This window comes from Vigna umbellata, chromosome 6, assembly GCF_029865625.1.
Source record: "Vigna umbellata cultivar VRB3 chromosome 6, Vumbellata_1.0, whole genome shotgun sequence".
Taxonomy (NCBI): Eukaryota; Viridiplantae; Streptophyta; class Magnoliopsida; order Fabales; family Fabaceae; genus Vigna; species Vigna umbellata.
The window spans coordinates 8,462,685-8,486,454 of record NC_142170.1 but is presented as its reverse complement, the minus strand read 5'-3'; the positions used below and the strand labels follow the sequence as shown (position 1 = coordinate 8,486,454).

General features: G+C 30.8%; 2 protein-coding genes and 1 long non-coding RNA gene across 5 annotated transcripts; 2 read left to right on the top strand and 1 right to left on the bottom strand.

Moving 5' to 3' along the window:
* Positions 1-331: 331 nt before the first annotated feature.
* On the top strand, positions 332-4,257 carry LOC124848472 (uncharacterized). Of its 3 annotated transcripts, none has more exons than XR_015780103.1 (5): positions 332-718; positions 809-909; positions 1,968-2,117; positions 2,226-2,289; positions 3,929-4,257. It is a non-coding gene; the product is annotated as an uncharacterized LOC124848472 (long non-coding RNA). The 3 variants fall into 3 exon arrangements; XR_015780104.1 differs by having other exon boundaries at positions 334-718; positions 1,968-2,052; XR_015780105.1 differs by lacking the exon at positions 1,968-2,117 and having other exon boundaries at positions 340-718.
* Positions 4,258-7,319: 3,062 nt separating this feature from the next.
* Positions 7,320-8,832, top strand: LOC124847759 (malonyl-coenzyme A:anthocyanin 3-O-glucoside-6''-O-malonyltransferase-like). The gene has a single exon (XM_047325319.2). The coding sequence runs from the start codon at positions 7,356-7,358 to the stop codon at positions 8,751-8,753; it is 1,398 nt and encodes a 465-aa protein (XP_047181275.2). The 5' UTR covers positions 7,320-7,355; the 3' UTR covers positions 8,754-8,832.
* A 12,118-nt stretch (positions 8,833-20,950) lies between these two features.
* Positions 20,951-22,671, bottom strand: LOC124847760 (coumaroyl-CoA:anthocyanidin 3-O-glucoside-6''-O-coumaroyltransferase 2-like). Its single transcript, XM_047325320.2, has one exon. It carries the CDS (start codon positions 22,570-22,572, stop codon positions 21,160-21,162), a length of 1,413 nt encoding a protein of 470 aa, XP_047181276.1. The 5' UTR covers positions 22,573-22,671; the 3' UTR covers positions 20,951-21,159.
* Positions 22,672-23,770: the final 1,099 nt, after the last annotated feature.

Below are 23,770 nucleotides of genomic sequence, written 5' to 3'. Positions count from 1 at the left end.
TATTTGTATATAATAAAAAATATATAAAAAATAAATGTATTTATAATGAAATTATATTATATTTTTTTATAAATATAATCTAATTTAATTATTTTTATCATTATAGAAAAATAGATACGTATTTTCACGAATTAAAATAGTAAATATTACATTATAACAATTTAAATATATATAATAATAAAATATTTTCAATATGATCAATTATATCACTACAAAAATAATATATTTTAGGAGGGGTTATTTTCCGGCGGTTTCAGACACCCCGATAACTTCCGGCGGTTAATAAGAAAAACTGTCCCTAAATATTTTATTTTTAATTTTTAGAATAATTTTCCCTTACCTCTCCCGCCTCTTCATTCCTTCCGCATAATCTAAATTTCTCCCCAAACCCTAATTCTCTCTCCCCGCTGTCTTCAATCTCCCAAACCCCTTCATTCCTTCAGCATAACCTAAATATCTCCCCAAACCCTAATTTTCTCTCCCCGCTGCCTTCAATCTCCCAAACCCCTTCATTCCTTCAGCATAATCTAAACTTCAAACAATTTCTTCAAAACAGATATGTGGTTCCCCGCATCCGTTTGGTTCCCCGCATCACAATCTTCAAACAATTTTCGTGTTGGTTCCCCGCATCCGTGTGGCTTCGTGTTGGTTCCTTGCTTGGAAACGAGGCGTTCGTCAAGATATCTTATTATAGAAAGAACACAACACTCTCAACAAGGTTCCGATCAATTTCGTGTGTTTTATGTTTTTGTTTGGTTTGGTTTTTTTTTCTCTAACCAGAGTGCATGTGTTGCGCTGAAAGAAATAGAGGTGGAGTGTGAGTTTTTGAAGAGGTGGTGTGAGAATTTGACGGAGGAGAACAAAAGGAAGTGCAAGAGCTCAGTGCAGAAGACTTGAAATATGATTTAGGTATGAATTAATGGAAAAATAAATCACATAGCAGGATTTTATGGTTAGGCTAATAAATTGTTTCCAACTTTTGAGAGTAGCTTCGTTACTCCTGTTATGTTGTTGAGTTTGGAATCATGAATGTGACATTTGATAAAAATGATTAACATTTGCAAATAACGAATTTAACCTTAATAAAATTGCCTTTGCTTACCAATCTCAATCTTCACAACAGTAGTGCCGTAAAGACCAGATTTCCAACTATAACTACATTATTTATTATACAGTTTAACTGATATCATTACACAGGTTTAACTTTTTTCTGATATGGATGATTTATTACACAGTATATTTTCTGAAATTGTTTGTAAAATTTTTAACCTTAATTTTTATGAAGTTAATGAATTTGTAATACTTAAGCATGAGAGTGTGTAGAATTATTTTACTTTACCATGCATTAACTGTGTTCTCAATAGTTTATTGATTTTCAAAAGTGTCTCATGAAAACAACCTTTTTAAGGTAATGTGTTTTAAAAAATAATAAAATGACATGATAACTTTAGAAGAAAAGAAGAACCAAAATTTTTGTTTTGATCAACTGGTTTGCATGGAGCCGTTTTTCCACTCTAACTGTCAGATTCTTCATCCAATCACAAAGTCAATGTAACCATTTGATTGCCTTGTTCTTCCCATGTGGATCTGAGTCTCTTGCTTGAACCTTGCTCCCTTGGACGAAGCTTCCCTAAGCCTTCCTGGCTCCTCCTCACCATAAATGAACTTTTTTTTCTTATCTGTTTTTCATGAGTTTTTGTCTCATGTAGACAAACTGAGATCCAAGAAGACAAGACCATGTAAGTATTATGAGATTTTAATAACAATTGTTGTTTGTTTTGGTTGTTAAAATATTACTAGACTCCCAATTTGTTGATGAAATTTCTGTGACAGAATATCCCCTCAAGACTCGGTCATGTATAGACCATTTATGACATGCGATGATCAATAAACACATATTACATATCCCTCTGCTTGTAAACAAAAATAAGTACCCTTTATTGATAGTGTGTTTTGGTCTATGTCAGAATCAGAATAAGGTTCCAACCTCAACGCCTGAACCAGTGATTTTCTTATGATGCAAAGACCTGCCAAAGGGTGAAAAATCACTTTGTATGGTTTTGCTTCTGATAAACCATTTGATTGAACTTATTGTATCATTTAAATACTTAGGCAAGGTATTATCCTAATATTGCAAAATCAAAGTAGACATGGTCAAATAAGTTCATTTAAATATGATGACCGGATAGTATCGCTTAAAAACAATAATTTAATTTTAATTTCAGGTATGTTTTGATGTTCATTCATTATTTACAAATGAGAAGACTTGTCATCCTTCCATGCTTGCAGGTGTGTACTTTAGACTTCATTCTTCTATTCCTCTACGTTAGCCTTTACTTAGCCTTTTAAGAAGTGGAGTGTCACTAGCTCTGCTATTAATGTTTCAGAAGTAACCATTTATTTTGATCTACACATAATGGTCTGTGTTTCCATTTTCTACAGAATGAAAAAATTGATTAACTAAGAGTTCTAGGCATCTTTTCATTTTCATTTTCCATACAATTGGTTGGAAAACCACTTCAAATTTTTATGTTGTGACAAAGCCTTGTTAATGGCGAATCACTTTTTACTCTGAGAAAACCACTTTAGCAATTGTGTGGCTAGTGTCAATGGAATAACTTTTTTTGCAGTATGCAAATCACAGATGTTCAGTTAACTTTGTCAAGTTTGTACCTCATTAAACATTACCTCATATGAATAATTTTGTAATTTAATGATTAAATACTATTTTCTGTACAAGAGATGGAGACAACGTATTATGTGACTGTGATATTAAATGTGCTTCCTTTGATAAAGTTATATATGCAGAGAACTCTACATATCTAATTAAATTAAAATAATTTTGTTTTTAATTCATCTATAATAGTGTTGGTTTTTATCATTCAATTAATTATTTTAAGTAATTACTCATTAATTATTATCTTTGTTATTTTCATAGTATAAATTACTTATTTCAATTTCTCTCTTAATATATAAATTATTTGTCTATGAAATTTTGGGATTTTAAAGCTATTTTAAAACTGACAACAACGTTACATACGTTATATCTATCATAGTTTAATGCTTCAAATTATGCAAAATTTATGTGGATTATATATTAAAAAGAATAAAATACTTACTGAAACATTTAAATAATAATAAATTTAGTTAAAATCAACATAACACTCTAGACTATCAACCTGTAGTTTACACTACCTTCACTTGTTGTATGGTGAAGAAATACACTTATGACAACTTATATTCTTCTGTATGATATAAAGTATATTAGTAAAAGAAATTCAAAGCTAAAAACAACAATTCATAATATTTTCTCCCAAACAAACTATGTAACTTTGATCTTGTATTGTACTTGGTTATGCAAGGGTAAAGGCTCGCCCTATCAGGACTAACTCTATTCTTGGACATAATGCGGCAAGTGTATGTTGTATTGCTTAACCTAGATCTCTTTTTGGTATGCATGTTTCTTACCTGTGTTATTTATATTTTATCCTGAGCGACTTAATCATAATGCACTATGTATCAAATTACTCTTTTCTTCGTGGATAACCATAATTGAGGTTGATGCTCCCATTTAAATAAGTCTCTTCTTCTGCATGTAAGTAGCTCAAATGGTAAATTTGGTTTCCCATATAATTACATTCACTTTTACTTTAGAAGTGACCATGATCCATACCATTCATTATAATCACACTGGTGATGCTTCACTATTTATTTGTAAATATTTTTCTTTTACGAGACATGATGTTTTCCATTTAAACCATAACTATATTAAGGTCACTTTTATGGGCTTGGCATAAATATTTATGTTGTAAAAATGTCCTCTGTTGCTGTTAATTTTAATGTTACTTTTGGAAACCTCACCCATAATCATGAATCAATCAAAAGTGAATTTTGTTGTCATTTCCTCATATAGCTTTGTTTGCTGCAGCTAGAGGTTACTCAAGGATTTTGTGACCCTAACCCTACATAATATGTTGGTAGTGAGAAAACAGAGCCTGGACATCGATTCAGTAAAAGGGGAGTTCATGAAAATTATAAAGAATGGCTATGAAGGTTCTCCTGGGAGGATGGAGATGTCCATCCTGTTAGCTTCTCAGCTGCCAAATTGATGTTAAGAAAAGGAATTCGGTCTTCCATATTGGCTTGTTTGCAATGTATCACCAGTTCGAGTGAGGATTATAGTGGCTAGATCTATTTTATTTTGATTTATTTGCTATCTTGTTGTATTATAGACCTGTATATTCTGTTATATTGTAGGTATATTCTGTTATATTGTAGGTATATGATAAAGCAAGTATGTCAAACAATGAGAAATGTAATAAAGAACAAAATTAAACATTGTTTCTTTTTAGTAATGTAATGAACATCTCAGTCATACTTTTAGTATTTTAATTTAGAGTTGAAGATATTTCTTTTTTAATATATATGAACAATTAGTTGTATGACCATATTAAAAAATATTGAACAATATAGTTTATTTTATATGTAATATTCAATTTTATTTAATATTATTTCATATGTATGATCAATAAAACTAATTTTATCATAATTACATTTTATTATAATAAAAAAAAATTGTACACATTTCCGGCGGTTTTAGAACCCCGATTAGGTAAAACCCTACAAATAGGGGCGGTTTTAAAAAACCCCGGTTAGTTCTGGCGGTTTTGAAAACCCCCGCTAATACCGGCGGTTTTGAGAAACCCCTGCTAATACCGGCGGTTTTGAGAAACCCCCGCTAGTACCGGCGGTTTTGAGAAACCCCCGCTAGTACCGGCGGTTTTGAGAAACCCCCGCTAATACCGGCGGTTTCTTCAAAAACCGTCGGTAATTTTTTTAGTGACGGAGCTTTTTTCCGCGATTTCTCTAACCGCGGGTAAAGCACTTTCCGGGGGTTAAAACCGCCGGAAACGAAAAAAAAAACCCCGGAAAAATTATTAATTTTTGTAGTGTATTATTAATATTTTAGTTTTATTATTTGTAAACATAATCAATTGTACTTTATAGATCGTGGCAGGGACTTTATCGTTAAAAGTCTCTTCATATCCGTCTGTGTTTTATTTAATTTTTTAATTTTTGGCTTTTGCATTTTCTCTTAATTTTCTGTGTGTAAACAGTTATGTTTATAGAAACAAATATAATGTAAAATATATCAATATTTAAGGACAGAAAAAAGGGACTACAAACTTAAAACAAATCAATTTATTAAATACTAAACAAAACAAAAAATACCACTCAAAACTTATTTAAACTTTTTTATTTCTATAAGATCTATGTCTTCTAAACATGTTCGAATTAGGAGACATCAAAACTCTCTTTCTTCAAATTTAACTTGTCAAGATTTCAATTTTAGATTACATGTTAAGTTATATAATTTTGTATTATTTGATTAGGATTAGTTAGTATATTTGGTCTTTTTTTAAGTCGATAATTTATTTAGATTTGTCAAAATTTTAAAAATATCATGTGTCAAACCAAAAAGAAAAAACTTAAATTTTGATATTTATATTTTTAAAATAGTGTTGATACCAATTTAATAAAATTAACTAAATTGATTTTATTTAACATATATTAAAATTCGTAAAAATATAGATTTAAATATTAAAATAATCATAAATTTAAATATAAAAATTAAATTACTAATTAAATATACGTTACCATAATATTGTTTACGATTATTTATTAACTATTATAACAATGAGTTTAATTTCAATATACTAATATGAAAAATTGTATATTTTTGATAAAAAAACTTCATTAAATTTTGGTTTATAAAAATTATATATCTTATATTTAATTTTATGAGTTTTCTTCATTCTTAGCATACATATTGGAGCATGGATAGAAGTATTATTAGCAGACAAACACGACGACTTGAAGTCAGCCTTTTTATATTTTCTAGCTATTTCCTGGTTTCTTCCCACTAGTTGCGTAAAACTTGTATTATGCAAAATCTGCTTTATTCTATCTATTACTTTTACACGTCAAAATAATTTTGGCAATACGAAGAATACTGATCATAAAAAAGTTTTCTTATTTAAAAGTTCTAATATAAGATTTTGTCCTATCACATCCTTTTTAATATTTTCTTATAAATGTTATTTGAATAATAAAATATTATAAGAATACATCATAAGAACGTTTTATTTATATTTTAACTTCTTGCAATTTTAAAATTTCATTTAATTACATGGCTATTTTTAATAAAAAAAAGAGGATACAAAATATTTTAATGATTTTCTTATAACATTTCACTCTTAAATTTAATATTAAGAATACAACTTCTTGGTATGTTCCTTCTAAGAAAATGTCCCGGAGTCTAATGCTTAATTAATTAACTTTCTAAAAGCTGAACCACATACTTTTCTTCCTCTACCCTTTAAACACTGCAGAAAACACTGCAGAAAATTAAGTTACGTAACTTCTCAAAAGAAAAAAATACAAAAAACACACCGACAAATTAACAGTTGAATATTCAGTTTCAAATGGTCTCATTGAATTTGAAAGTTTCTATTCATTTGTTCGAAACATTTTCTTAGATGATCAATGGAGTTATAGATCAAAATTCCGGCTCATAATGATTGTTAATTTGTGATTACTGGTCGTTACATTTTGAATAATAGTAAGAGTTGGAATGTAAAGTCCACTAATTGAGAATGGAATTAAATTTCTAGACCTTTATTAATTGAATCTTACATTTCATAATGAACATATTTAGTTTTTTATTATTTAATAATTCATTTTATTATTAATTAAGGTGATATCTTTATTTTCTTAATTTAAAGATAATATGTTAAAGCATTTCAGTTATTGACTCAAATGAGCTGAAATATAAGCACACCGTGCTTATTAAGTACGGCTAAACATATTAATTTGATATGAACGTGAACGTGTCTGCGTATGACTTTCTCACAAATCAGGAGCATTCTTTTTATAAACATTTTGAAATACATAAATCAAAGAAATACAAAAAAATAAAGAAATGAATAAGTTATATTTCTGAAAAAAGTAACTTTGGGTAATAAAGACGTATTTTAAAACATATTAATTTATTTTTTAATTTAATTTTATCAAAGCCACGTTTTACTTGACAGCTTTAAATTATTAAAAAAATCGTGTATTTAATTTTTAATGAAAAATTTAAATTACAACTTATTACTTTGTAAGAAATACGTCATAATTTAATATATATTTGCTATGCTTTTCCTTGAGAATTAAGTCATGTACGTGTTTCATGTATGACTTTACGGAAAGACCAAGATCATGGAAAATTTATATATATGTGCATGCATTTAAACCTCTCCAACATACATGTTTGCTCGTCTATATAAGTTCGTTTCATTTCATGAAATATCATGAAGAAAATGGCAATTCTTAGAGGACACAAACTCGTTGAAAAATGTAAGATTGGTCCATCAATGAGATCAACTTCTTCTGTTCCTCTGTCGTTCCTTGATTTGCCTTTAGCAGGTCCTATTTATGTCAGACGCCAATTCTTCTACCACTTCCCCCATTCCACACTCCATTTTTGTGAAACTACCCTTCCTTCTCTCAAAACCTCTCTCTCTCAAACCCTTCAACTCTTCTTCCCTCTTGCCGGAAACCTCCTGTGTCCTCCACCACCCCATAAACCCTTCATTCGTTGCACCGATGATGACTCTGTCCCCTTCACTATCATCGAGTCCAAAGCTGATTTCGACTACCTCTCATCGAACCACCCCAAAAGTCTCAAAGACTTGGAACACTTGGTTCCCAAGTTAGCATGCACGAACACACACGATGACACGTTTGTGTTCCCTTTGCTGGCATTGCAAGCCACGGTTTTCCCCAACCGGGGCCTCTGCATCTCGATCACCTATTGCCACGTGATGGATGATAGTTGTTGCAGCAATTTCATGAAGTCTTGGGCTTCCTTTTGTCGAAGTGGTGGCGTTGACTTGACTCTTGAAGGAAAGTCAGCTCCGTGCATGGACAGGGGAGTGTTGAAGGACCCCAAAGGGTTGGAAGCTATCTTCTTAAGAGATTATTTTGAAGAGAGGTCAACTTGGAAGGAAAAGCTCGCTGGGAAAAGCTCGGAGGTTTGCAATGCTGAAGATTATGTCAAAGCCACGATTGTTTTTGGAAGGGATGATATCGAGAGGCTGAGAAGATCGGTGTTGAAGCAGTGGAAGAGAAGTGAAGAATTCAGCACGTCACAACATGTATCGAAATTTGTGGTGACTTGTGGCTTTGTGTGGGCTTGTTTGGTTAAAACAAGACACAGAAGCGAATACGAAGAAGATAAAGAAGAGTACTTTCGTTTCGCTGCAGATTGCAGAGATTGGCTTGAGCCTGCTGTGCCAGAAACATACTTTGGAAACTGCTTAACGTTATGTTTTGCAATGCTGAAGAGAAAGGAGCTGAAGGGAGAAGGTGGTTTTGTGAATGCGGTGAAGGTTATGAGAAGGGCAGTGAGTGATATGAAAAGTGATCTGTTTAAGGATGCAGAAAACTGGAGGGAAACATTTACGAGGATGTTTGCTTTGGGAAGTACTTTGATAGTTACAGGGTCACCCAAGTTCACTGTTTATGAGACTGATTTTGGATTTGGAAAGCCTAAGAAAGTGGAAATGGTACATTCCATGAAGGGTATGTCTCTAGCAGAGAGTGGAGAAAAGGAAGGAGGACTTGAAGTTGGCTTGGTGTGTACAAACACACAATTTGAATATTTAGTTTCTGTCATTAAACAAGAACTTCAACTTTCACAATCCTGACTTTATTAGTGTCATTATAAGCAAAATTTAAAGCTGATTCAATGAGTAAAGCTTGACTTGATTTTATGATTTGTTTGTATTAAGCTTGGTTGATCTGGAGTGATCTATGCTTTCTTGTAATTGAGTGGGAGTGAGAAGGAAAAGAAAATTGAAAAAATAGAATAAAAAGTGCAATAGTTTGAATTAAAAAAAATTGATGGATTTTAGTAAAATATTTGTTTTTCGCTATGTAATTAGTGTGACAGTTTTTTTAAATTTTAATATTATAATAAATAAATATGCAAATATTAATAAAAATTAATAAGATAATTGTTATGTCATAAAGATTGCGAATTTATTTTCGCATAAACTTTGTTCTTATTTAAGATTTTTTTTCCTCTCAAAATTTATGTTTATTTTTGTAACATCCCAAATTCTCATACTTGATATTACATAAATAATATGAAAACTGTAACATTTCTACAGTCATTCATTTGAAAATATAAAATATCTCACATTAATTACATAAATTTAAACTCAGATTTCAACTTAAAGATAACCCGAGTTTTTCTTTACTATCCTTCCTCCTCCGTCTTCACTTGTATTGGATTAGACGACGCTCCTTCATCTGCTCCCGTATAACAAATACGTTATACGATCATCGCAAAAATATGATTTTTCCGGTACATGCACAAATAAATAAGGGTGAGCTACCATGCAACCAATTATTAAAATGAGGCATGATACTACTACTACGCCTAACTCATATTTATGAAAATGATTTTTTTGCTAGACTCAATTATCCGGATCTAACGTTGATGGAAGTCTCGGATGGTCGTGCACTTGTGATGACCTCCACTCCTCATACTAAAAATCATGGCCAGATACAACTTGTCAACCACAAGGTTAGTCCGTTAACACTATGTCCAAACTTGGGACATAGACAAGGACCTCCTGCCCCTCTCACCACCTAACTCATCCTTCTCTACTTGAGATTGGAGAGTTATTAGAGTATCCAGGATGACCTTCCATACAGGACCCTCAACATCAACGTGTACACAATACCATGCTACTACAAAATCTCTCCGCGAGACTCATATCATGTTCATATTTATCAACTCATACCATACTATTACAAAATCTTCTCATACTACTCATATCATGTTCAGATGCATAATTTCATATCAACATCATAAAATACATTCATCACAGAAATCATACAAGATAAATATATTACAAACAAATTAACAATAATAAAATATTACTATAAATTGTCACCGGAGAAGAATCAAATGTTTGAAGATCATTAAAATAATCTTAATAAAATTTCTTGGGGAAACAAGAAGTTGAATCTGGCAGAGCCGGTTAGACAACTTCTCATCCTTCCAGGAAGATGCAATAAAAATTAAATAGAACAATAAAAGTTCTGGGGAAACAAGAAGTTGAATCTGGCAGAGCCGGTTAGACAACTTCTCATCCTTCCAGGAATACAATGTAATTAAATAATAAGAATAATAACAGGTCTGGGGAAATAAGAAGTTGAATCTGGCAGAGCCGGTTAGACAACTTCTAATCCTTCCAAAAATAAAAACGAATAAGGAAAACAATATAAAGTATGGGGAAACAAGAAGTTGAATCTGGCAGAGCCGGTTAGACAACTTCTAATCCATCCAAAAAAAAAACGAATAAGGAAAACAATATAAAGTATGGGGAAACAAGAAGTTGAATCTGGCAGAGCCGGTTAGACAACTTCTAATCCATCCAAAAATACAACAATAAACAATTAATAGCATACATATGGCATAACATAATCAACATCACATTTTACAACTATCACACTTGGATCTAAACAAAGAAGCATGTTCTCATCCAAAATTCAAAATCATACAGAAACAAAATACTTCACATTCAAGATTTAAGATAAACTAAAAGCAACATATACAAGACTCAAAATAATATCAAACAAAATGTAACTCCCCTTACCTCTATTCCAGACTTAGGTTCCTCTTCTCAAACCGTTCTCCAGAAACTTCCAGAATTTCCCCTCTTCAACTAGAATTTCCTCCAACTCTCTCCTCTCACAATTTCCCTAGAATTTTGGTGCAAATCTTCATCCTCCCCCCTTGGCTATTTATAGCCAAAAATTTTTACTATTCATTTTTACTATTCATTTTTACTATTCACTTTTACTATTCATTTTTACTATTCAAAAATTATTTTTTATTCACCATTCTTATCTCTGAATAATTGATTCTACGTGGAGTGTCCTCTTCCACAATTTATTTTAATATTTTTTTTTAACTATTCACTATTCACTATTCACTATTTACTATTTACTATTTACTATTCATTCATTTTTTTTTTAACTTTTAAAATAAATTCTCAAATTTTTAAACTCCTTCCTTTGAAATTATTATTATTGTTACCTATCATAAATTTTAATTTTTTTTTTTTACCATACTTTTATTAACTTTATAAAAATAAAAATAAAAAATAAAAAAATAACTATTTATTAAATTTAAATATTTTTTTTTCATGGGTCTTACATTCTCCCCAACAACAAAAATTTTCGACCTCGAAAATTCGACACTTCACAAAAAAAGATGGGGATAAGAATGTTTTACATCATCTTCTAATTCCCATGTATAGTCACCTGTTTTCCTATTCCAAACCACTCTGACTAAGTTGATATTTCTCCAAACCATTTTATCATATGACCTTCTATACCGAATGGTTAAATTATTTTACTAGAAGATCCTTTCTAATTTGAATATTTTATACTTCCAAAATGCAGAAAAGATTAGATACTACTACCATTTATTTATTATTATTATTTTTTTTTAACCGATACTATTGAAGCCTCCGGTATGCCTGACCGGAACTGTGGGCACAGTGAGATTTTGGCTATATAAGGAGGAGCGAACCGCGTTGAGCGACACTTTGAGGCGTTGCGATTTTTGAGTGTGTGAGAGAGTGTGAGGTCTTCTAAGTGAGAGAGCTTTCGAGCGATCCTCTGGGTGTGAGTGAGATCTGAGCGCTGAGAGTTCTGAGTGTGAGAGCTTGTGGGATTAGAACGACTGAGTGTGATAGATCGAGAGCCTTTCGGCAAGCTTCAATCTTTATGTTCCAGGGCTTTGCTCCGCCTCGAGTAAGTACTTCTTTTCTCTTATCTTTTCCTTTCCTTTACCCAGCTTCTCCTTCTTCTTTACTTCTTGCTTCTTTTCTTTCCTTTCTTCTTCTTGCTTCCTTTCATGCACTTTTTCTTTTCTGAGCTTTTATTACTCGCAATTATATTCTACTTCTTCTTTACTTTCCGCTCGTTATATTACTTCTGCTCCTTTACTTGCTTTCTTCTTCTACTATTTTTCATTTTTTATTAACTAAAACTAAGAATACACTGTCTTAACAAAGATAAGGGTATATCGGCTGGAAACCAGACGTTAATCTCCCTTCGTTTGAAGGTATGGCAGAGACAATCGGGTAGAACAACGCCACGTACCCCATAAAAATGAAACTTTAAAAAAAAAACTTTATATGTATGCACAAAATGGACACGAAATAGATCCGTTTAGGAACATTTGCGAGGACCGTGAAACAGATCTATTTTTGGACATTGAGACTTCAAAAATTGGACAATGAAAATTGAACTAACAAGAAGAAGCAAAATGAAAAACTTAACTTAAATTGGAACCTGACTTCACTGTAATAAATCTTTTTACTTTTACTTTACTTTATGCACCAAAAACTTAGAAAATGGATATGGAAGCCAAGACAGTTCATAAACGATGGCGATCTACCCCGGAACAAGTTGGAATCTTGCTGAACATCTTCAATCATGGGATCATTAATCCTAGTCGAGATCAAATTCGCGAGATTACAGGACGACTCAAGGAGTACGGAGAAGTTGGAGAATATAGCGTCTATTGTTGGTTTCAAAACCATGGAAATCGGGTGAAACATCGACGCTTGCCGCAAAACGTCCCTGGTACATCTGAACCTTCATATGCCCTCCTTCCGCCGTTTATGTATGGTAAACCTTTTTTTTTTTTTTTTTTAATTTTCTTTATTTATCTCTGACTACTACTATTATTATTATTATAATTTTTTTTTTTCACTACCGAAGATCCTTCATGGGTAATTCCACAGACTCCAAGGCTCCTAGATCTCTTTCCCATCCCCGCTATACATGAAGAAGAAGAGAAAGTTACTCCACCCATGCCGTTTCGCATCAAAGCTCCTTCCACGGGGCTTTCCTTACGACCGCCTTCTACCGATGAATAGTCTTTATGATTTTATTTTATTTTATTTTTGTTGGAGTGTAATAATTAACGATCACTTCTGATCGACTCTAGAACATCTTTATTATTAGTAGTAGTAGTATTATTAGTATTATTAATTAAATCTAACGTAAACTAACTAACTATCATTTTTTTTTCTTTCTCTTGATTCACGGTAAGGTAAGTCAGATCTGTCGGTTTTTTTTTTTTTTTTTTTTTCTAGTAGCATTAATTTGTTTAAGTAGTGTAAGATAGATTTTATTTATTACAAGGGTAAGACCATCTTCGGGGTAATGGTTAATCGTTTATCTATGACAATTATAATTCATCTCTGTGATTTCAGAATAGTTGGCTATATAAGGTTCTTCTAAAACTCTAAGGAAATAGCTATGAGCTTTTTGAGAATACAGTGTGTGGAAAATCGAAGCGGTTCTCTTTGAGTTGTCAAGACGGTAACTACCGGTTCGTCTATCGAAGGAAGATTTTAATCTGCGCTGTTCTGGTTCGTTTGCCGAAGGAGAGTTTTTATCATTCTTTTTATTCACTCTATTGTAAATCTTTAAAAAAATTTAGTGAAAACGTTAATCACTCTTTATTGTGATTATCAACTGGATGTAGATTCTTTTGAATCGAACCAGGATAAAAATTCTGTGTTGAATTTTCTTGCTCTCTATACTTTTTACATTTTACGCATACCCACTGTTTGATGAATTTTATCTAAGAAAATTAATTTCCTAAAACTGACCATCTTAAAACGAGTTTAATCGAATGGAACCTAATAATCATTTGAACGAACGGTAACAACTCAACACTTGACCGAACGATTCCCAATAATCATTTGACCGAACGGTAACAAACCAAACAGTACTAAATCAGCACCTAACTGAACGGTACTACAACAACCCTATACTAGACATAATATATGTAAATTACACACAGACTAATAATCCAAGATAATATCATGTGAAAATTCTAATACCTACTTCACAACACCAACCAAGGATTCATACACCATAAAGATTTGTCTTTTCTTCACCACTTATCTTCGTTAAACCCATTTTTAACTTGATCAACTTCTGATATATATAATCGTTTGTTTTCCTTAAACTCAACACTTCTTAAAACCATAACCACCTAAAATCGAATTGAAACTATCAAACCTCTCTTATGATCACGCCTTAAATCTATGAAAGAATGACAATTATTCACTTAGACTAAGATCTTAAAATACTTCATTTCTTCTATACTCTATGCCTTATCTGACTGCTTCTCAAAATCTTCTTCTTCTACTTATTTATTTATTTATTTATTTTTTAACCACTATCTTATTGAGATTCCAACCATTACTGATACATCGATCCATGTTACCAATCTCACACAATGCCACTCCGTTTCTCACCAACACTTCCTTCTCTTATGACTTTTAATGTTACTGATATAGTAAACGAAACTGATTTCTCAAACCTTGCTACATTCATGCTTATCCAGAGCTTCTCTTAATCTAGCCTTTGAACTCAACTCTTCGTAAGATATCTAATCTCCTGATTTGGTTCTGGAAAACTTCTTAAAACATTACTTCTAAACACCAACATCTTTACTCTTCCTTTGAAGCCTAAATTTTTAGTCTTCTAACACCTTATCTTCGAGGCAAGAATTTGTCTCAAAGGCTTAAACTAATTCTAATAAAGGTATACAACTCAAGTTGTCCTTGAATCTGCATTCCTCTACTATTATAGAGCACATTACACCACCACAAAGGCAAGAACAAGACATGAATTACTACAGGAAACAACACTAAAACTCTAACTCTTTCTTACCTCAAACCTTCAGAATTAAGAAAGGAAATTCCTCTTTGATAAAGTCATGAGTGTGCACCCTCATTTCTCTTTATCAAGATGCTTTTCTATTCTTAAAACCTTAAGTCGGTTGCACTCATTCTATGTTTTAAACTTCGAAAGACATGACAATTCATGTCATTTATACTCAACTCTTCACGGAAAGGCACACAACCCGCAAGTTCTAAGGACGAACTGCTCTGATACCACTAATGTAACATCCCAAATTCTCATACTTGATATTACATAAATAATATGAAAACTGTAACATTTCTACAGTCATTCATTTGAAAATATAAAATATCTCACATTAATTACATAAATTTAAACTCAGATTTCAACTTAAAGATAACCCGAGTTTTTCTTTACTATCCTTCCTCCTCCGTCTTCACTTGTATTGGATTAGACGACGCTCCTTCATCTGCTCCCGTATAACAAATACGTTATACGATCATCGCAAAAATATGATTTTTCCGGTACATGCACAAATAAATAAGGGTGAGCTACCATGCAACCAATTATTAAAATGAGGCATGATACTACTACTACGCCTAACTCATATTTATGAAAATGATTTTTTTGCTAGACTCAATTATCCGGATCTAACGTTGATGGAAGTCTCGGATGGTCGTGCACTTGTGATGACCTCCACTCCTCATACTAAAAATCATGGCCAGATACAACTTGTCAACCACAAGGTTAGTCCGTTAACACTATGTCCAAACTTGGGACATAGACAAGGACCTCCTGCCCCTCTCACCACCTAACTCATCCTTCTCTACTTGAGATTGGAGAGTTATTAGAGTATCCAGGATGACCTTCCATACAGGACCCTCAACATCAACGTGTACACAATACCATGCTACTACAAAATCTCTCCGCGAGACTCATATCATGTTCATATTTATCAACTCATACCATACTATTACAAAATCTTCTCATACTACTCATATCATGTTCAGATGCATAATTTCATATCAACATCATAAAATACATTCATCACAGAAATCATACAAGATAAATATATTACAAACAAATTAACAATAATAAAATATTACTATAAATTGTCACCGGAGAAGAATCAAATGTTTGAAGATCATTAAAATAATCTTAATAAAATTTCTTGGGGAAACAAGAAGTTGAATCTGGCAGAGCCGGTTAGACAACTTCTCATCCTTCCAGGAAGATGCAATAAAAATTAAATAGAACAATAAAAGTTCTGGGGAAACAAGAAGTTGAATCTGGCAGAGCCGGTTAGACAACTTCTCATCCTTCCAGGAATACAATGTAATTAAATAATAAGAATAATAACAGGTCTGGGGAAATAAGAAGTTGAATCTGGCAGAGCCGGTTAGACAACTTCTAATCCTTCCAAAAATAAAAACGAATAAGGAAAACAATATAAAGTATGGGGAAACAAGAAGTTGAATCTGGCAGAGCCGGTTAGACAACTTCTAATCCATCCAAAAATAAAAACGAATAAGGAAAACAATATAAAGTATGGGGAAACAAGAAGTTGAATCTGGCAGAGCCGGTTAGACAACTTCTAATCCATCCAAAAATACAACAATAAACAATTAATAGCATACATATGGCATAACATAATCAACATCACATTTTACAACTATCACACTTGGATCTAAACAAAGAAGCATGTTCTCATCCAAAATTCAAAATCATACAGAAACAAAATACTTCACATTCAAGATTTAAGATAAACTAAAAGCAACATATACAAGACTCAAAATAATATCAAACAAAATGTAACTCCCCTTACCTCTATTCCAGACTTAGGTTCCTCTTCTCAAACCGTTCTCCAGAAACTTCCAGAATTTCCCTCTTCAACTAGAATTTCCTCCAACTCTCTCCTCTCACAATTTCCCTAGAATTTTGGTGCAAATCTTCATCCTCCCCCCTTGGCTATTTATAGCCAAAAATTTTTACTATTCATTTTTACTATTCATTTTTACTATTCACTTTTACTATTCATTTTTACTATTCAAAAATTATTTTTTATTCACCATTCTTATCTCTGAATAATTGATTCTACGTGGAGTGTCCTCTTCCACAATTTATTTTAATATTTTTTTTTAACTATTCACTATTCACTATTCACTATTTACTATTTACTATTTACTATTCATTCATTTTTTTTTTACTTTTAAAATAAATTCTCAAATTTTTAAACTCCTTCCTTTGAAATTATTATTATTGTTACCTATCATAAATTTTAATTTTTTTTTTTTACCATACTTTTATTAACTTTATAAAAATAAAAATAAAAAATAAAAAAATAACTATTTATTAAATTTAAATATTTTTTTTTCATGGGTCTTACAATTTTAATGATTATGTTTATCAATTTTTAATTTTCTATTCTTTTCTCCACACTCCTACTTACCGCTTGCACTGGATTTGAATTATATAATATGTTATTTTATTTTTGTAAAGGTAAAATTGTCCTTATTATATATTTTAAAATATATAGAAAAACTAGAGAAAGAAGTTAAGAAAATGAAAAGGAATTATTTCTTGAAATATAAGTATTAATTTATATTATTTATTAATTCACAATAATAATTTAAAAAAGAAAATAAATGTCTGAGAATAACATAATCACAATTATTACAAATATTCTTTCTCTCTATCTCACCAAATCCTTTCATTAATTCAAATCATCTATATTAAATATCCAAAATCTTCTCAAATAAACTTAAGTCTTTCTTTCCACCTTCATAGTAAATTTGTTAGAAATAAAACATCATTAGTTTCTACAAACTTTAATAAGAATTTTTAGATTTTATATTTATTAAAATTTGATGATTATCTTGTTCTAAGTATGGTTTTTAAGAATTTATTCCCTTGAGAATGTACACAATGTTGATGTTACAATTCCAATTCTTAATTAATAATCACACGTACCACGAATGGTAGTTTTCTACGCTAACTACTTTTTTAATGTAGGGATGTGATCAGTAACTTCACTTCATCTGAAAAGAAGTAATAAAAAATGTTTTAAAAGAATACCACAAATGCAGAGAAATTTCCAATTATGCATGCTAAAAACTGCAGATTCAACTGTCGATTTGTGGGCGTTTTGTATGTTTGTTGTGATTGATGAGAAGCTACATAACTTCTTTTTCCAAAAGCGTGTAATCGCAGCTTTTGAAACAGTGATTAATTAATAACTAAGCCCGTGGACTTTTTCCTCGAACGAGCTAAGGCAACTTTATTTCTAATCAGTTGTTGTTTTCATGCAATCAATTTCTGCGAAGCATGTTTGTGTCATTTATTTATTTATTCTTTGTACATTTGCACAGGTTTTTACATGTGAAATTAATTGATAGAATGATTTTAAATTTTCCGAATGGTAGTTATACACAAGTGGTGGGAAGAAACTAAGAAAATTAAAAAAGTTATTATAATATAAGAAAATAATATATTGGAAAACTTATTTTATTACTTATGTTTTTTTTAAATATTTTAAAAGTTATTTTTTTAATCATTTGATACTTTTAATTATATTTATTGTATTGTCGCATGTGTATGGAAGTTGTTTTATTTATTTATTTTATTTTATTTTGTAATTTCTACTTTAGTTATATTTATTTTATTGTCACATGTGTATAAAATTTATTTTACTTATTTATTTATTTATTTATATTTAAACTAATTTGTCTATATTATTTTTTTCATTTTCAATCTTATTTTTTATAACTTCTAATTAATTGGCCATTAAAGAAATTATAAAAGAATAACTTATATTTAAAATATTAATTTTTTTATACTACTTTTCTTCATTCTTAATTTAACTTTTTATGATTAATAATTACTTATTCATTATCCAAATTAAATTTTAAAAAATATATTTTATTCTTTTTTTTTAAAATAATATTATTTAAGAATTTATATATATATATATATATATATATATATATATATATATATATATATATATTCTGTTTAATTTTTTTAAACTGATTATTATGAAAACAATAATATAATTCAATATTTAATAAATTACTATTTTAGTTTTAAAAGAAATACTATTACTTTCTAAAATTTAAAATTTTTATATAAATCTCCAAAATGATAATTATGCATAAATTTTGGATTATTTTATTAAATTATTATATAAATATTTTTATTGTTGAATATTATTTAATAAAAAATTCACATGAATCATATATAACTTCATATAAGGTTTTAAACAATTATATTTTTAAAAGAAATAACAAATTTTACTTAATTAGTCTAGCAATATACATTGGACAAGTTTGTCAATACACATATTAGACGAGCTCATTAATTAGAAGAATCTTGTAATACACATAAAGTAAATATAGACTAATTTAATGAGTTCAACAATAAATGTTATACTGATTAAACAAGTTTAACAATACATGAGTCTAGTAGTACACATAAGAGAGATTTTTCATACAGTGATTAGAAGAATATAACAAAAAATTTGTGCAACATTGTCATACAATAATTAGACGAGTTTACCAAAAAAATATTAAACAAGTCATTTTATACGTTGGTTGAATGAATATAAAAAATTATTAGACTAATCTAGGAATACATTGATTACATGGGCAAAGCAAAAACATCAGAAGAGTTTGTCAATGTATTAATTAAAGGAGTCTAAACATACACATTAAACAAATAATTCATATATTAATTAGACGACTCTAGTAATATACATTAGACAAGTCTTTCCACACACAAATTAAAGGAGTCTATTAATTAGGCAAGTTTGTTCATTCCCTATAGTTAGATGAATCTTGAAATACATGTTAGACGAGTCTGTTCATACATTAATTAGATGAGTATAGTAAAAAAACATTGCACGAGTCTAGCAATACACGTTAGACGAATTTGTCCATATACTGATTGGATGAGTATAACAAAAAATATTAGACGATTCATTCTATATATTGATTATATGAGTTTAAGAATACATATTAGACGAGTATGTCCACACACTAATCAGACGAGTGTTGCAACACACAATAGGCGAATTTGTCCATATACTAATTAGACCAATTTAACAATATATGTTAAACGAGTCTATTCATATACATATGAGGTGAGTTAGATGACTGTATCCATTTAATGATTAAATAAGTCTTGCAGTATATATTACAGGAGTTTGTAAATATATTAATTAGACGAGTCTAACAATACATTTTAGACGAGTGTGTTTATATATTGATTAGACAAGTCTATCAACAAATATTGAATGAGTTTATAAATGCATTGATTAGACGAGCCTAACAATATATACTCTTTTGTATTTTTAGCATGTCAACTCTACATATGTGTGTATATTTTTATACTTTTAGAGAGTTTATTCTATTTTTGCACATGTTATACCTTTTGTATTTTTATAAAGTCTACTATTTATATTTCTATAGATATATTAACTTTCTATATCTATACATTATTTTTAAAGTTGATTTTACTCAACTTAATAATAAACTTAAGAATATTTATTATTTTTTTCTTCAATTTCTAAATTTCTTATAATAAACATACAAAAAAAAAAACGTCAATTTAAAACTAGTTTTAGTTTAAAATGACTGAATCCAAGTATAGATCCCAAGGTATAAGGAAAAAAGAAAAAGCTGCATAACCAAAAACCAGTTAAAACCATCTCAGTATAATTTAATTAGTCTTATCACTACTAAATGGTCTCTAATAAACAATGCCATCTATCATATGATTGAACTGTCTTATTGAATTCCTCGTCAAGCACATAATTTAAAACCCATAATCACAATCGATAATATTAGAACTGGTAAAAGTTAACAGTTATTTTTCAACCACCCAAAACATGGAAAAGTTGGATGTGTAGGTATTGAAAGGAAAAGACAGTTTGAAAAACTGTATTGTAAAAACTAAAATCAATAATTAATTTGTCAAACTCACCAATTGAAAGCATGCCAAATGTGCACAAAGCTGACGTAAACCACGTCAATTAAAAGATAAAAATTGGTCATATTAAAATTAAAACATAATTTATTTAAGTGTAAAACTAAAATGTAAAGTGTGAATAAATATAAAGACTAATTAGCTAATTAAAAGCATATGGTAAAACATTACGTTGATATACCTAATTATTTTAGCACATGGTATTGAACGCCTAAAAAAACGTCAAAAATCACCCATTGGAACTAAACAACCAAGTTGCAAAAATAGAAATTGAAACCATTAGACTCGAGGAAGTTAAAGTCAACCACGTTAACTTAACCCAAAATTAATCTTGGATAGACTTGCTTTGCTTTTTTTTTTATTTATTTAAATATCTCGTAATTAACACACTGAGGATTTTGTAGTTTGTAGTCCTTGTTGAAGGACATAAAATAAATATTCAAACTCCTCACTCTTACACACCAGACCAACCTCAAGTCCTCCTTCCTCATCTCTACTTTCGGCTAGAGACATGCACTTGAAGGAATGTACCATTTCAACTTTGGTTGGCCTTCCAAATCCAAAATCAGTCTCGTAAACATCGAAGTTAGGTGACCCAGTAACTAGCAACGGAGTTCCCAACACAAACGTTTTCACAAACAAAGCCCTCCAATGTTCTGCTTCTTTAAAAGGCTCACTTTTCATATCACTCGCTGTCTTTTCAATTACCTTCACCGCATTCACAAAACCATCCTCTCCCTTAAGCTCATTTCTCTTAAGCATGGCATAACACAGCGCTAAGCAGTTTCCAAAGTATGTTTCTGGCACAGGATGACCAAGGCGACCTCTGCAATCTACAGCGAAACGAAAGTATTCTTCTTTAACATCTTCATCATCATCATCTTTGTATCTTGTTTTAACCAAGCTAGTCCACACAAGAGCACAAACAACCACAAATTTTGACAAATATTGCGGGCAGTTAAACTCGTCATTTTTCTTCCACTGTTCCAGAACCCATCTTTTTAAACCCTCAATGTCATCTCTCCCAAAGACAATCGTCGCCTTAAAATACTCCTCGTGTTTAGGAGTTTGTTCAATGAGCTTGTCCTTCCAAGTTGATCTCTCTACGAAATAGTCTCTCAAAAAAATGTCCTCGAGTCCTCCTCTGGGGTCCCTCAACACTTCCCTACCGAAACACGGTGGTGAATTCTCTACAAGTGTCAAGTCAACTCCACCACTTTGACAAAGGGAAGACCAAGACTTCATGAAATGATTGCAACACTTACCATCCATCACATGACAGTACGTGATGGCGATGCAAAGGCCATGGCTTTCGAACACCGTGGCTTGTAATGCCACTAATGGGAAAATGAACGTGTCATCATGCATGGTTGCGAATGTCAACTCGGGATTCAGGTGACCCAATTCATGGAGACTCTTAGGATGGTTGGATGAGAGATGGTTGAAATCGGCTTTGGATTCAATGATGGTTAAAGGGACAGCGTCATCATCAGTGCAGCGAATGAAAGGTTTGTGGGGTGGTGGAGGAGAAAGGAGATTTCCAGCTAGAGGAAAGAAGTGTTGAAGGATAAGAGAGAGAGAGTGCTTGAGAGTGGGGAGTGTAGTTTCACAAAAATGGTGTGTGGAGTGGGGAAACTGATAGAAGAATTGGCGTTTGACATAAACAGGACCAGCTAAAGGCAAGTCAAGGAATGAGAGGGGAAGAGACGAGGTTGTTCTTGTTGTAGAACTAGGAAGTGATGCTCGAGCAACATGAGATTTCTCAACAAGGTTATGTGTTCTAACTTCTGCCATTTGTTTGTCCCAAAAATTGAGATTTGTAATGGAAAAAAAATCTATTTTGGAGATGGATTGATGATGACATACATGTCCTAATAGGATACTTACTATATATAGAACCGAAAAGTGGTGCTCCACTCTACTCTCTCTATTTTTTTAATAAATAAAATTAACATAATATATCATAAAATTTAAAGAAAATAATCGGAGCATATGGTTATTTTTAAATAGGTTCCATATATATAGTTAATGGAGATTTTTTAGTACATCGTGTTGGGAGCATATATTTCTTTGTAATTAAAATTAATATTTCTTTGTAATTATGCAAACTAAAAATTATATTAAAGAGAGATGATAAATTTTTTTATATTAATAATTAATAATAATGTAATAAAATTGAGCGCAACAATCAATTACGTATTTGAAGGATTCAAAGTTGCTTAAGTGTTTGGAACTTATATGTCACGCGATGACAAATAATTATGAGGAAAGCAACCTTAGGTTTGCATTTTTATATTTTGACTTGGTTTGAGACATAAAGGAATAAGATAGAGTTGGAGAAAATATGAGTAGAAAGAGTGTAGTTTCTGTTCTAATATCGGAAAAGTGATTTAAAACCAATGTAACAGCTTTAAGAGCAGATATAAAGTGTTTGAATGATTACTAACAACCACTAAAGGCATATAATATTTAGTCAAAGGTTAAAATCAATTAAATAATTCGCACTACGTTCTGCTCCAGTTTTCAATATTGTTTTCGAAAGAACTCGTAAAATAGAACAATAATTTATAATTTATAAATGGACAGGAAAATGCAAATGTTGCCTAGTCTAACTACATCTTAATTTATTATATGGAAGTTTACTAATTTATTTCCACCTTTCCTTAACAATCTTCAATAATCATGAAATTTAATAACTTCACTAATAAAGAATCATATTCCTGTTGCTTCCTCTATGTTTCGTATATCTATTGTGATTGATATGAATTTGTCTTTCCTTGTCAAGATTGTTTTTCCAAAAGCTAATTCAGTGTAAGATATGCGTGTTGTCCATTTTCACATCGTTTTCCCGGACGATACAATGACTCAGTCCAAGTCATCTTATTTGTATGCTAGTGTGGAGTCTATATCATGAATTTTCTTCGTCTCACACTATCTATTTTTATCTGTATTAAAATAATTATCATCTATAGAATAAAAATCTATGATAAAA